Source organism: Toxorhynchites rutilus, chromosome 2 (assembly GCF_029784135.1).
Source record: "Toxorhynchites rutilus septentrionalis strain SRP chromosome 2, ASM2978413v1, whole genome shotgun sequence".
NCBI classification, from domain to species: domain Eukaryota; kingdom Metazoa; phylum Arthropoda; class Insecta; order Diptera; family Culicidae; genus Toxorhynchites; species Toxorhynchites rutilus.
The window spans coordinates 250,477,557-250,491,130 of NC_073745.1; the positions used below are offsets into that span (position 1 = coordinate 250,477,557).

The following is a 13,574-nucleotide window of genomic DNA, read 5'->3' on the forward strand; positions in this document are numbered from 1 at the left end:
GTTTTGAACGTATGATAATCACTTCTATCGAAAAATAAAATGTCCAAGAGTTTTGTGCTTGTTAATTATTGATTCGAAAACTTGTTTCAATAGCTCAAAAATTGCTTTGAAATCAGGCTATTGAAATCACACAAATCAGTATATAAGCTGACGCCCCCTCGGAATTTAATCTAGTTATGATTGCAACCAGAGCTGCGATTTGTCGTGAGAATCAAGTGATGGTACTCACACAAAGATAATCAACAAAATTTGTACTACGATTATCTTTGGTGACCATCCCATAGTCAGTCCAATAGTGTGAGAAGAGTATTATCACAACACTAACGCATGGTGAACTTCTACTTGACAGTAGAAATCCGAGCTCCTTGGTGAGTGTCCTGTCGCTGAAATGTCAGAATAGTGCGACACTCAAAAGTCTAGCTGATGGTTTGGTGTTTGGCGATATTCACAACATTCGCCTCTTTGTGTTCGTTCTTCGTGACTAGGGATGCCAGATCTGAATATACAGTTTCATTTTAAATACAATTTGAAGAATATTGTGTTTCCAGGCATGTATTTTCTTTTCAACTTTTCAGATGGCCTTAACGTTTTTAGCGGCACTTCGCCGACTCTACGTAGTAATACACGTGTCATTTGTATTAGTACTTAGTTTGTGGAATAACACGCCTTGCGTATCCCCTCTATTCCGGCTCCCGATCGGGTTTGAAATTAGCAAAATGATGCATTTTGTAACCCGTTCGACTTCGATTTTTTTACCAAATTTGTTTCTCATCATTGCAAGGATACTAAATCTGCAGACATGTTCGCAATTTTACTGATATTTAATATCCTGTCTATCCTGTTGCAAACTTATATTTTCAGTTGCAGACTGTAGGGATATGGTATTTCTTCTCTTTATGACTTGATTCCCTGCGCTTAAAACCACTTTTTTCAAACATTACTTTGCTATTCTCGCGGTTACAAAAGTATCTGCATCTCAGATTTCATCAACATTTCAGAATCTGGCATCTCTGGAGGTGATGCATTTACTCTGACAAAGGTCAACACGAAAACAACAATCCACCAAGTATTTTTGTATTATACATCAAATATTTTTGTGTACAATGGCTCTCTGAGTTGACCGCTACCGATCGCGCCTGCTGTTCAAACTTGACTACCACAAAGCGCAAGTTGCGCATCTGATTAATCTTCGCTCCCAGGGAGACTTCCCGCATCTCATGTTATACGGTCCTTCCGGGCCAGTAAAAAAACTCACATCATGTATCTGCTGTGGAAACTTTACCAACCGGGCGTGGAACGGCTACGCAATGAAATAATAAACTTCACAACGCCCTCGAACAGTAATTACCACATCGAGTTGAATTCATCGGTTATGACAGGGTGGTCGTGTCGGATTTGATCAATCAAATTGATCCCGGCGGGTAGAGTGAATATGTCTTGTCCGTGGTGGATTAGCTGACCAAAGATACCCAGGATGCGCTGAGAAGAACCATTGAAAAGTATGTGTCTAGGTGCAGATTGCTTTTGTGCGCCAATTCTACTTGGCGGGTTATTCCCGCGGTGAGAAGTCGTTGCTTGGGAATAAGGAGGCCGGCTCTATCTTAGGAGGATATTTTTAAAATTTTGAATGTAATATTGTCATTTGTTTGTTTCTTGAATGTAACAACACTATTTGCATTTCAGCACATTCCTTCGGAGAAAAGAATTACGCTATTCTCATGCTGGAAGCTTGCAAGGTACAACAGTAACCGTTCACGGTCAACTAAGAAGTACCGGAAATTGACTAGCAAATATTCCATCGAGAAACCGCCAATCAGATTGTCCTCGAACAAAGTCCACAGAAGCTGGAGGGGGTGAGCGAATGGCTATACGAGCTGCTATTTCAAGGCGTTCTATCGAATGTTATAATCTGTGGATTGGTACCGTATCTGGTTAAAAATTGCGATATGAGTCTGAAGACGCAAACATTGAATTTTGCCGGGCATTATGAACACTGGATGCAGCAAGGAAGTAAACATATATTCCTTCTGGACGTGTTCGTGGCGCAGTTTGTAACACTGTATAAGAAGTTTCTCAATAAAGCCTCAATGGAAGTGGATGATTTTTGAGCGATTCTTTGAGATCGCAATTTTCTTTCGTTTTATAAAAAAATGAAATTTTTGTGTTCATCTAACGTTTATTAACTAAACTTCAATAGTTCTGGTAAGGCTTAACTCTAAATAAAAAAAAAACGCCTTGTCGGTTTTCAATCGGACCATTTTCATGATCCGCAAATAATTATGAAATGGTAAATTTATCAATATACTTAAATACCATTACATTCAAATAATGGTTTATTTTAATACAACTTTTAAAATTATGACACTATAATCTTTTTTATTATAAATGTTTGTTCATTTTAACTGCAAGAAATAAATACTCGAATACTGAAAGACAATTGTTCGAATGAATCGAATATTTAAAAATGGCCCCACGATTAATCGATAATCGAATAAACGAAAAATTTTGACATCTCTTAAAACAACAACTTCTACTTCAACAAACAAATCTAAACCAAGGAAAGTGAAGTGGAAGGTAAAACGTAATATCAGAATTGCCGTTCGGACGTATCCCGTAAGTTTGAATTTATTTACATACATGGTATCCAAACAACACTAAACATTGGCTACAGTTTCGTCGGCACAGTTGATTGCCGTTATGAATCAGCACAAAAAACAAAGCTGCAAATTATGCACCATGTCGGTACCACGATCAAAGCATTCCCTGAATAAATCATATCACATTAGCCGAGCCAGCTGGCGGAAGCCCGCAACTATTTTCAACGACAACTGTTTATTTATTATACTGCTTCAAATACCTTCGACGAGATCAAATGTAACCATACCAACGTAAGTAATAACATAAACAAATCCAAACCTTTCGTCTTGCCATTCCTCATACGTCTTTTCTAAATAGTGTAAATTACGAGCCACCTGTTAACTCCACCTTCTTGATCTAAACAACCGTCGCGATTGTCAAAAATGATTGGAACTGTCTGATCACTCACATTTCTACTACCATCATACGCCACAACCACCGCTCTCGTAACGTAAAGTTGTAAACAGAGCGATCGGCAGTGAGAGGCATTGGAACCAACCGTCATTTGGTTAGGTGTCAGAAACAAAAGAGTGAGTATCACTACTGAATATTTGGATCTCACGTGCCGTGAGAGGAATTGAGTGACTATGGTCACCTTTTTGGTGACATTGACGGTGATGGATTGCAGCTCTGGTAAAATGTACGTTATATCGAGTGACGTTATATCGAGGGTACGTTATAACGAGGGTACGTTATATCGAAGTTTCCCTGTAATCAATTTTTTATAGGGTGGCGCATATGTCACGCAATTGACTTGCACAAAAAAAATTTCGTATAAAAAAATGCCTCGCGATACAATATCTTTATCCTCGAATAAAAAACGATACAAAGTCAACAACTAAACCGCTTAGGAACAAACACGCTTGGTAGTTGCAGCGCAATCGTTATTTTTGTTCCTTCAGAGAGCGTTGCGTGACTTTTGCGCCACCCTGTATAGAGTCACAATTTTTTGGCATCAGTATACAATATTCGCTGGTAAGATTTTTTTTAAATCGATGCAGAAAATTTGAATAACTTTTTTTTTCCTCAATGTAACATATTATTCTTTTATAGAATTCATTGGAGTTTTCAGAACTTCCTTGCGATTTGCGATGCGATCATTATTTATTTATTTAATTTTTTTTTTTTTTTGAACAATTAATCATCAAAGACGAAGGAGAAATTTTCATTCAAACAAAAATAACACTGTATTGAAAAGTTCTACAAGAATGTTTTAGAAATCAAATGATAACTTCTTGATAAAATAATTGGATTTTCTATTGAACTAGTTGACAAAGAATTGTGTTGGACCACAAAATCTTTGTAAAAACAGAAAGACAACGTTTTTTATTTCTTTCCGATATTTTTGTCCACTACATCTACACACACCAAGATAAAATTTTGTTCGTGAAATATTCCAAAACTTGAGAGTTTAAGCTTTAAAATTATATGCATAGTGTTTATTCAGATAACGTTATATTTTTTTTCTATTCAAACTAGATCTAAAACTTGGTTCTACGGCGCATAACTTCATGAAATATGTCTATAAAAATTTCAATAACTCTGCCATAGTTAAGATACTATCATAGGTATAGAATTTTTTTTATCGAATATGATCCTCTATCAACTTCTGAAGTAAATTTATCTGAAGTAAATTTCAGTAAATTTATCAGAAGAATACAAAAATATGTGTATTGTCTCTGATTTGAATCCACGTGAACGACATTTCTTGTGCGCTCTCATGGAGCAGGGATCAGATGCAATCCCAGCAATTGCGGCGTCTCAACCATATGGCTCGTTTTTCCCTGTTTGCGATATCCACAAGAAACACTCCTTCATGGTGTCTCTACCAGAAGCGCCGATATTCGCCCAACCGCTGACTCATGGAAAATAGCACCACACTTCTAATCTTAAACGGTGCTCGACCTTATTATTCTCCCCCACAAGTATTTATCCATATCCTGGTGTCGCCCCGACCGAAGAGAGCAATATCATCGTCGCTCAATGCGCACTTTAAGAGGTATCGGGAAAAAGGCGTGCAGACGATGGCGATATCCAGCGTATCCAAGACCATGGTGAAAGAGGGAATCCGGGTATGCTTGAATCAATTACATGATATGATACTTGGAGAAGGGCAAGAAAAATGCTTCTAATGAACTTTCAAGCGCACGTGAAGCTCACATTCCCTCTGGGAATCGAACGATGTGTTGAAGAAAGGATCCCCAGGTGGAGTTGTTGCGAGCAAACGTTGTTGCTTTAATAATGTCAACTGGGAATTGGGTGAAAGTGACTCGTAATATGATTATAAATTGATATCATTCGAGCTGGATTGGCATGGAAAATCTACGTGACTGTTATGGCATTTTACATGACACAACAATCGACGTTTGAAACGAATGTGAGCAAGCGCTCCCGAAATAGAAAAACTATAGCTCATTTCAACGGAACACTTTGTTTGACTTCACCAAACAAATAACATCGGTTATGTTTTAATGAGATCGGTTGTTTTCCACATTGTTTAATCTTCTTCCCACATCTTGCCTTGGCCTTCACGTCAGAAGCTCTTCGATGCACGATAAGCGATGGAATCGGTTCCGTTGGGGGAATACATCTCAGGAAAACCCTTGTTTATCTGTGAAATGGATGTTTTTTGGTAGATCGTGTTTGCAAACACGGTGAAATCATCGGGGAATTGATGACGACGAAAGTGTGTCGTGTGATATATGCTCATGACATTCAAGGTTCAAGGCTTGTTAGCTTTTTTTAGATGTTCAATTTAAAAGAATGCTGAATTGAGCTGTGAAAAACGTATCAGACAGTTAATCTTTCTCAACCCACGATATTTCCACACCCATTGTTTGCAACAACCGTAATTAGGAGACCGATTCCGAACAAGTCCCACATGGATCGTTTGTTTGCATCGTCGTAAACTACGGGCTAAGTATGTTTCTGATGAACTCCGCCGCAAGCACTTCTGTTTCGAATGTTTCCCAAATGGAGTGGATCTGCCTCGGATATTGTAACAGTTGGTCGCTCATGGTCTGAATAAATGATTTGTACCGAAAGGGACATGATTTATAGCCCATCTCCTTCACAGACAACACAGACCATAATGCAGCTCCAGTTTATCGCAAACAATCGCCGAAAATATAGGTTAATGGTACATCATTTTCATTTCATTAGGACTCTCATTTTGCTTATATCCATCTTCGTGTTTCACGTCTGTGTTCACGCCCATAAACGATTCGAAACATCAACCGAGAGTTGTCCTTGTGTACTGCTGCCCATTTGCCACAGGCAATGTCCGACGAATCCAAGGGGCTGTGTGATTCACGGTGATGTTTGTTTGTTTGCTTTCATCGTCACCGGCTCATTCGAATATTCACATTCGGGGGATGCTCCCGAATTTTTCCGGACAAAATCCTAACAAGAGCCTGGAATTGATTTACACTGTTATCTGCTCTCTGCTTTGTATCGGTTGTTATGATGAATGTTTGTGATAGCTCATGTGGCTCTCCGATGATGGTTCAGGGGAATTGGATTCTGTTTTTTTGTTCTGTTCAATTTCAAAACGAATGTTGCCGAAGGCTTCACCGTTGATGATAATTGTGATTATTTGCTTAATTCGGTACTGATGAAGTCGTTTCTAAATACAGCCATTCCATGCCAAATCGATGTAGTGGTTCTCAGATTGTCGTAGTTCTGTTCTTTATCGCAAAATATATGACCCTTATTTTTTTTCATTTCTTCATTAGAGTGGTGGTCCGAAAAATAATTTTTTCTCCTTTTTTTCCAAAAACACCTTTTTTAAAAATTCATAACTTTTGAACCACTAGACTGATTCAGATTATCGATATATCAAATTATAACAATTTTTTTTCTTTTTATTAATTCGTTTATTTTTACAGGCTCAGTTACTTAAGTTTAAAGGAGCCGAATTCTTAAATATAATTTTAAAACTATATATATAAACAATTTTCTTACATCTATGGTTAGTAAGGTGGAAAACCGATTACTCGCGGTGTACTCGAGTTTAGGAGGGTGACATATTTTTAGGAGAAGGATGGGATATAAGGAAATTGTAACAATGTTGATGAACACTCATTTGTTAAATCTATTCGTATATCTATAGTGTATTTACATTTCAACTTATTATACTATTTATAGCAAGGGGACGAATTACCCGCAAAGGAAGGAAAGGAGGGTATAAGGATATAGGGACAATCACACACGAAGATCTATAGCTTTAAGGAAAACATATATATGGGACATGTAATCAAGGTCTAACCGAGCCACACATCTCTCACCGGCACATTGGGCTGTCTTCCTCGGGCCCGAAGGGAGTTTTCTAAATTCGATCTGGCGACCAGATACAGCTCGCACGACCAAACAATGTGCTCGATGTCGTGATAACCTTGGCCACAAACGCAGAGATTGCTGCTGGCAAGATTGAAACGAAAGAGTAGTGCATCTAACGAACAGTGATTGGACATGAGTCGGGGAAGGTGCGAATAAAGTCCCGACTCAAGTCTAGACTTTTGAACCACGGTTTGAGGCTAACCTTAGGGATAATCGAGTGAAACCACCGGCCCAATTCATCTTCATTCCATTTGCGTTGCCAGTTAGCGATGGTATTTTTGCGGACTAAAGAATAAAATTCATTGGAGACGATTTGACGCTGATAAATATCGCCTTCAATTGCACCTACCTTTGCTAATGAGTCAGCCCTCTCATTACCCGGAATGGAGCAATGTGAAGGGACCCAGATAAAGGTAATGACATAACAGTGTCTGGATAAAGCACTCAAAATTTCTCGTATTCTCTCAAGGAAGTACGTTGAGTGCTTTTCCGGCCTCACTGAACGGATAGCTTCGACAGAGCTAAGACTATCCGTTACAATGTAATAGTGTTCAACAGGTCGTGAGGCGACGCTGTCCAGCGCCCAATGAATTGCTGCCAATTCAGCAATATACACTGAGCAAGGATTCTGAAGACTGTGTGAGGTGCTAAAAAATTCGTTGAACACTCCAAATCCTGTGGACTCGTTTATAGTGGACCCATCAGTAATGTTCAGTCTGGGAACAAAGACCGCAAGGTGGACTGTACTTTTCGGGATCCTCCAAGCTCGGAACCTGTCGGTTGAACGGTTGGAGCTCTCGTCGGCTGTTGGTGTTCGGATCCGGGTTCGTGTTCGTGTTCGTGTTCGGGTGTGATCGGAAAGCCTTAAAAAAGGCTGATCTATAAACTCTTTTGTAATTTGAAATGTAGAGGAAAAGATGGCGAAAACTTTATAACTCTTTTATATATTTCTTTCTCCTTCTACACTTCTTCTATATGTGGTTCTGCTGCTGCTGCTGCTTTTTGTTCTTCTGCTGCTGCTAGTTATTTTCTGCTGCTGCTAGGGCTTTCCTCCTGATGTTGTCGTCGCGGTGGTCGGTAAAACACTGATGATTCTCGGGCAGCGCTCCTCGCTTTTATAGCGAGCGCGAAGTGCGTTGTTGTTTTTTCTATGCTTCGTTGGTGGTTTCTGGGAAGCGTGGCAAATGATATTGATTTTTCTTCCGTGGGAACGGAACATACTCCCCCGGGCGAGATGATCAGATTCCACGTTTCTCCAGCTCGAGTAGGTGTTCGTTCTCTTCGATTGGTAGCACGGATAATTTTGATACTGAACGTCGATAAGTTTTTCCGTCACAAAGAATATCTACGACACGAACCAGGTTGTCCGCGCCTGCAAATACCTTTGTCACACGAGCAAGTTTCCATTGCAGCGCTGGACTGTTTCTTTCGTGTAATAGAACAATCATACCAGGTTTCACGTTGTCGATGGTGTTCCAATTTTTTTGCGGGGCTGAAGAGTGGCTAAATAATCTCTGGACCACGCTGTCCAAAAATGATGACGCATGAGTTGGATGTGTTGCCAACGGCGTAGACGATTGATTTTCACATTCTCACTAAATGTTGGTTCGGGCACAGCGATGAGAGGACGACCAGTGAGAAAATGACCTGGAGTAATCACTTCTGGGTCGGTCGGATCGTTCGATATAGCAAATAGCGGGCGAGAATAAAGTATAGCTTCGATCTCACACAGGATTGTAGACATCTCTTCGAAAGTCAAAGTCATATTGCCAATAACTCGTTTTAAATGGGTTTTGGTGCTCTTTACGGCCGCTTCCCACAAGCCACCAAATTCGGGTGCATCCGGAGGAATAAAATGCCATTCCATTTCCTTTGAGTGACAAAACTCTTTCAGACGATCGATTCCTTGTTGATTTTGGAAAACTTTGTATAATTGTTGAAGCTCGCGGTTTGCACCAATAAAATTAGTTCCATTGTCGGAGTGTATTTCAGCGACCATCCCTCTCCGACTGATAAAACGTTGTAGTGCTGCGATGAAAGCTTCCGTCGTCATGTTTGAAACCAATTCTATGTGCACAGCTTTTGTTGCCATGCAAACAAAAACAGCGATATATGCTTTTATTATCTTTGGTCGATGTGAGCCTTGCTTGACATTGATGGGCCCGGCGTAATCCACACCCGTAATGGAAAATGGAGGAGACGGTGTGACTCGTTGTCTAGGTAACTCACCCATTAGCTGAGAGAATCCAATTGGCCTTGTTCGGAAGCACTTTATGCAGGACCGGATGACTTGTCGCACAGTTGATCGGGCATTCAATAACCAAAAGCGTTGTCTGATTGCTGATATCAATCCAGCTATTCCTATATGGAGTAACTCCTGATGCATAGTCCATATAAGCAGTTTCGTAACCGAACCTGTGTTGGGTAAGATAATCTGATGCTTTGATATTTCAGGAAGCTTGGAATGCTTTAGTCTTCCACCGACTCGTAGCACTCCTTCGATGTAAAAAGGGTTGAGAGAACTTAAGCGTTTGCATTGTTGCTGCGACTCCAAACGATTAATTTCGTCGGCTAGTTCCACTTGCTGGATCACACGTACTATCACCAGCATAGACTGTCGAAGTTCTTTGACGGTTAAATGTGTAGATAGAATCCGTTCGCCGTTTCTGCGTGCGTTATTCTTGAACCGTAACATCCAAGCAATAACTCGTTGAAGTTTCCTAAAACAGCTGTATTTTCTGAAAACCGGCAGCTGCTGTTCGATTATTGCGGCAGATATTATAGGGCAGATGGATTTTAACTCTGGTAAGTCGTCGTCAGGAATCTCCAATGTGGGCTCAGTTTCGATGATAGGTTGGGCTAGAAATTGGGGACCGTTCCACCATAACTCGTTCTTCATTAGCATAATTGGTGCCTGGCCTCGCGAAACAACATCAGCAGGGTTTTCTTCTGAACGAACGTAACTCCACTTAAATTCATCCGTGTTATTGAGGATTTCAGCAACTCGATTCCGTACGAAAATCTCTAGACGATCGGAATGTTTTCTCAACCAAGCCAGGACAATTTGGCTGTCGGACCATAGGATAACGCGCTTAATGTCAATGTCTAGTACGGCAATTACCTTTTTAACGAGGCGACTTAGCAACAGAGCGGCGCATAATTCCTTGCGTGGAATTGTCAGAGCGTGGAGCGGTGCAACTTTCGATTTACTACATAATAATCGCGATTTAGCTAAACCCCCAGGATACAAACTTCGGATGTATAGGCAAGCTCCATATGCAGCGTTGGAAGCATCGGCAAATCCGTGAATTTCGTAACAGGCTGCTTCGGAGAAGGTCACTTGGCGAGGAATTTTTATCTCCATCAGTTGAGGTAATCCTTGTCTTAGCTCGTTCCATCTTTCACTCATTTCATCATTGATCGGTTCGTCCCAGTCCAAATTGTGCCGCCAAAGTTGCTGGACTAGTAGTTTGGCTTGAACTATCGTCGGTGAAAACAAGCCTAAAGGATCGAACAGCTTGGCCACCTCAGAATATATTTTTCGTTTTGTAGCAGGTGGACGGAAATCGGATGTCATTTTACCAGCAAGGAGAAATTCGTCAGAAGTTGGCTCCCATAGTAGGCCGAGAATTTTGACTGCATTGTTTACCTTTCGTTCTTCGATGGGCTTCGGTGTTTCTTGCTCTCCCAACGGTATTTGTCCCAACATTATTGACGAGTTTGAGCACCATTTGTGAATCGGAAATCCAGCAGTTTCCAGCATCGCCTTCAACTGGTGAAATGCATCGATGGCTCCTTCAATTGTTTCGGATCCGGAAAGCAGATCATCTACGTATGTGTCCTTTAGTATGATATCAGCAGCGACAGTAAATTTCTCGCGTTCGTCTCGCGCCAGCTGGACCAAACTCCTAGTTGCTTGGAATGGCGCGGATGCGGTGCCATAGGTTATGGTTGTTAATTCCAGAACTTGAAGGCAGTCAGTTGAGTTCTCGCGCCAAAATATCCGTTGGTAGCGGGCATCATCGGGATGCACTTGAATCTGTCGATACATTTTTGATATATCTGCGGTGAATACGTACCGATGTTTCCGGAACCGCAACATTATTGCGAACAACTCGTTCTGGACGACCGGTCCGACTAGGAGTGCATCGTTGAGAGACACGCTTGTTGGTGATGGTTTGGCACTGGCATCAAAAACAACTCTACATTTGGTACTAGAGTTATCGGGTCGGAGTACTGCATGATGAGGCATATAGTATGACTTCAGCAACGGGTTGTCCTTCGATTCGTCCACTTGTCGACAATGATTGAGTAGTCGATATTCGCGAATAAAATCCACATACTGCATCTTCAGTTCTGGGTTTCGAAGAAATCGGCTCTCTAGCATGAAAAATCGCTTTAATGCCAAAGCTCGGCAACTTTCCAGTTCGGCTGCATTTTCTTTGAGCGGAAGTCTCACTACAAACCTTCCGCTAACGTCACGGGAATGTGTGGATACGAAATGTTCTTCGCAGCGTTGTTCTTTGGATGAAAATGTAGTAGTATCTGCTAATTCTTCGACCTGCCAAAATTTCTGCATCGATTCCTCAATCGATTCGACTGATGCCACTTGCGAATATAGGGTATTTACGTTGCTGCTCACAGTTCCTGTGACCAGCCATCCCAGATGCGAGTCTCGTAAATCGGGGATGTTTTCGTCATTAGTGATGTGATCAGGCTTCAACAGATTGAAAAAAAGCTCCATTCCTATAAGCATGTCGATTTGTTCAGGTTTGAAGAAGTTCGGATCTGCAAGCATGATGTTAGTCGGAATGTTCCATTCTTCGACGTTTACCAATACAGATGGGATCTTTCCGGTTATTTCCGGCGTCACTAAGCATTCCAGTCTGGCGCGGTATTCGCTGCATCTCGATTGGAAATCTACTTCCACTTTATCTCGTGCGATGGTTCTGAGGTTATTAATTCCAGAGATCTGTACACTGGCTCGTTGTTTCGGAATGCCAAGTATGTTGGCCATCCGTTCGGTCAGGAAATTGACCTGAGACCCACTATCAAGCAAGACGCGGCATTGATGCGGTTGTTTATCTTTGTCCATAACCAGAACGACAGCGGTGAGAAGCAATACTGTTTTCGTTGTTCTGGCGTGGTTGCAGGAACAAGTGCTGAGCACGTTTGTTTCATTTGACTGCTTCGTTGTTAAATCTTCGTCGACAAGAGTTATCTTCAATGTGCAAGTTTCACTTTTAGAGTTGTAATTCACGTTCGACGTTACTTCGTCTTCGTGCAGCTGTGTATGATGACGTCTCTGGCATTTGCGACAGCTCCTTGGTGATGGACACTCCTTGGATCTGTGACCTTTCCGCAGGCAGTTGAAACACACGCCCGCAGAACAAACCTTTTCGATCTTCTCCGATGCGGACATGGCGTTAAGTTTGTTGCACTGGAAGTTACGATGCTGTTCACTACAAAAATCGCATTTGGCGGTAGGTGGCTCCTGAATTGACGTAGCTGCATAGGATCGATGACTCACTCCTTTAGTGGTAGTTATTGTCTTCTTCGGATACGAAGGATAATGAGCATTTTCGCACCTTTCTAACACTTGGCACTGGGATTTTAGGAAACTAATTGTTAAGTTGTAGTTCGGCAATTCCCCCGGCTTCATCGTCTGTTCCCACTGCTTGCGGGTGGCTTTGTCCAATGCTGACGTCAGGAGATAAATAACCATTAGTTCCGATACACCAATCAATTCTTGCTTCAAATATTCGAGACTCTAGACATGATTATTGCATTTGTCTAGAAGGTGTCGAAGTTCTGTATGGGATTCGGTTTCCATTTTCGGCAGTGTTAAAAGACCGCGAATGTGCGTCTCCACTATAATACGTTTGTTTTCATAACGCTCGGTCAATATTCTCCAAGCGTGCTCGTAATTGGCCTCGTTAATGGTTTTTGCGTCCAACACCCCTGCAGCTTTATCGATGAGGGCCTTATCCAGATGGTATAGCTTGATCGCGTCCGAATCTCGCGATTGAGCCATGACGTCCTGGAACATGGCCTTGAACTTTGGCCACTTCGCGTAATCACCATCGAAAGTCGGGATAGGTGCTTTCAATGGCTGTTGATGGACAATCACTTGCGGGCTTGATGGCAATGGAACTTGTGGCTTCTCCATTCGTATGAGGAGTGACTCGACTATGGCAGACGTCTCATCGAACAGTTCCTCGAATAAAATATACTCCTCTTCCTGCCCATTCATTTCGTTTTCGGGAACGGCTGCAATAATCTGACTGTGAAACCCCGAAAATTCATCGTATGCAGACTGCAGTTTCTTTGAAAACACTTTTAACTGCGCCAGCGTCACAGGTGCCTCTTCATTTTCAACGGCATCGTGCATACGGGACACCTTCTGCATTACTTGATTCCGCTGCCGGAATAGAGGAACCAATTTTTCCATGGCTTTGCTATCACTCACTGTTGAATCGTATTCAAACCCTTTAAATCCTTTCGATTCTTCACTACTTTTGTCCATTTGTTGACCACCTTTTGTGGGTGTACGACTCATCGGCATTTTTAATTTTCACTAAATTCTTCCGAGAAGCTTT

At 41.5% G+C, this 13,574-nt stretch overlaps 1 protein-coding gene across 1 annotated transcript in view; it reads right to left on the reverse strand.

The window, feature by feature from the left end:
• LOC129766805 (uncharacterized) overlaps nucleotides 1–12,700 on the reverse strand; it is a 57,827-nt gene extending 45,127 nt beyond the window's left edge. The window contains exon 1 of the mRNA XM_055767400.1: nucleotides 9,391–12,700. Coding sequence (XP_055623375.1) covers nucleotides 9,391–12,700 — 3,310 coding nt within the window. The remainder of the gene's footprint in view (nucleotides 1–9,390) is intronic.
• Between the last annotated feature and the right edge of the window lie 874 nt (nucleotides 12,701–13,574).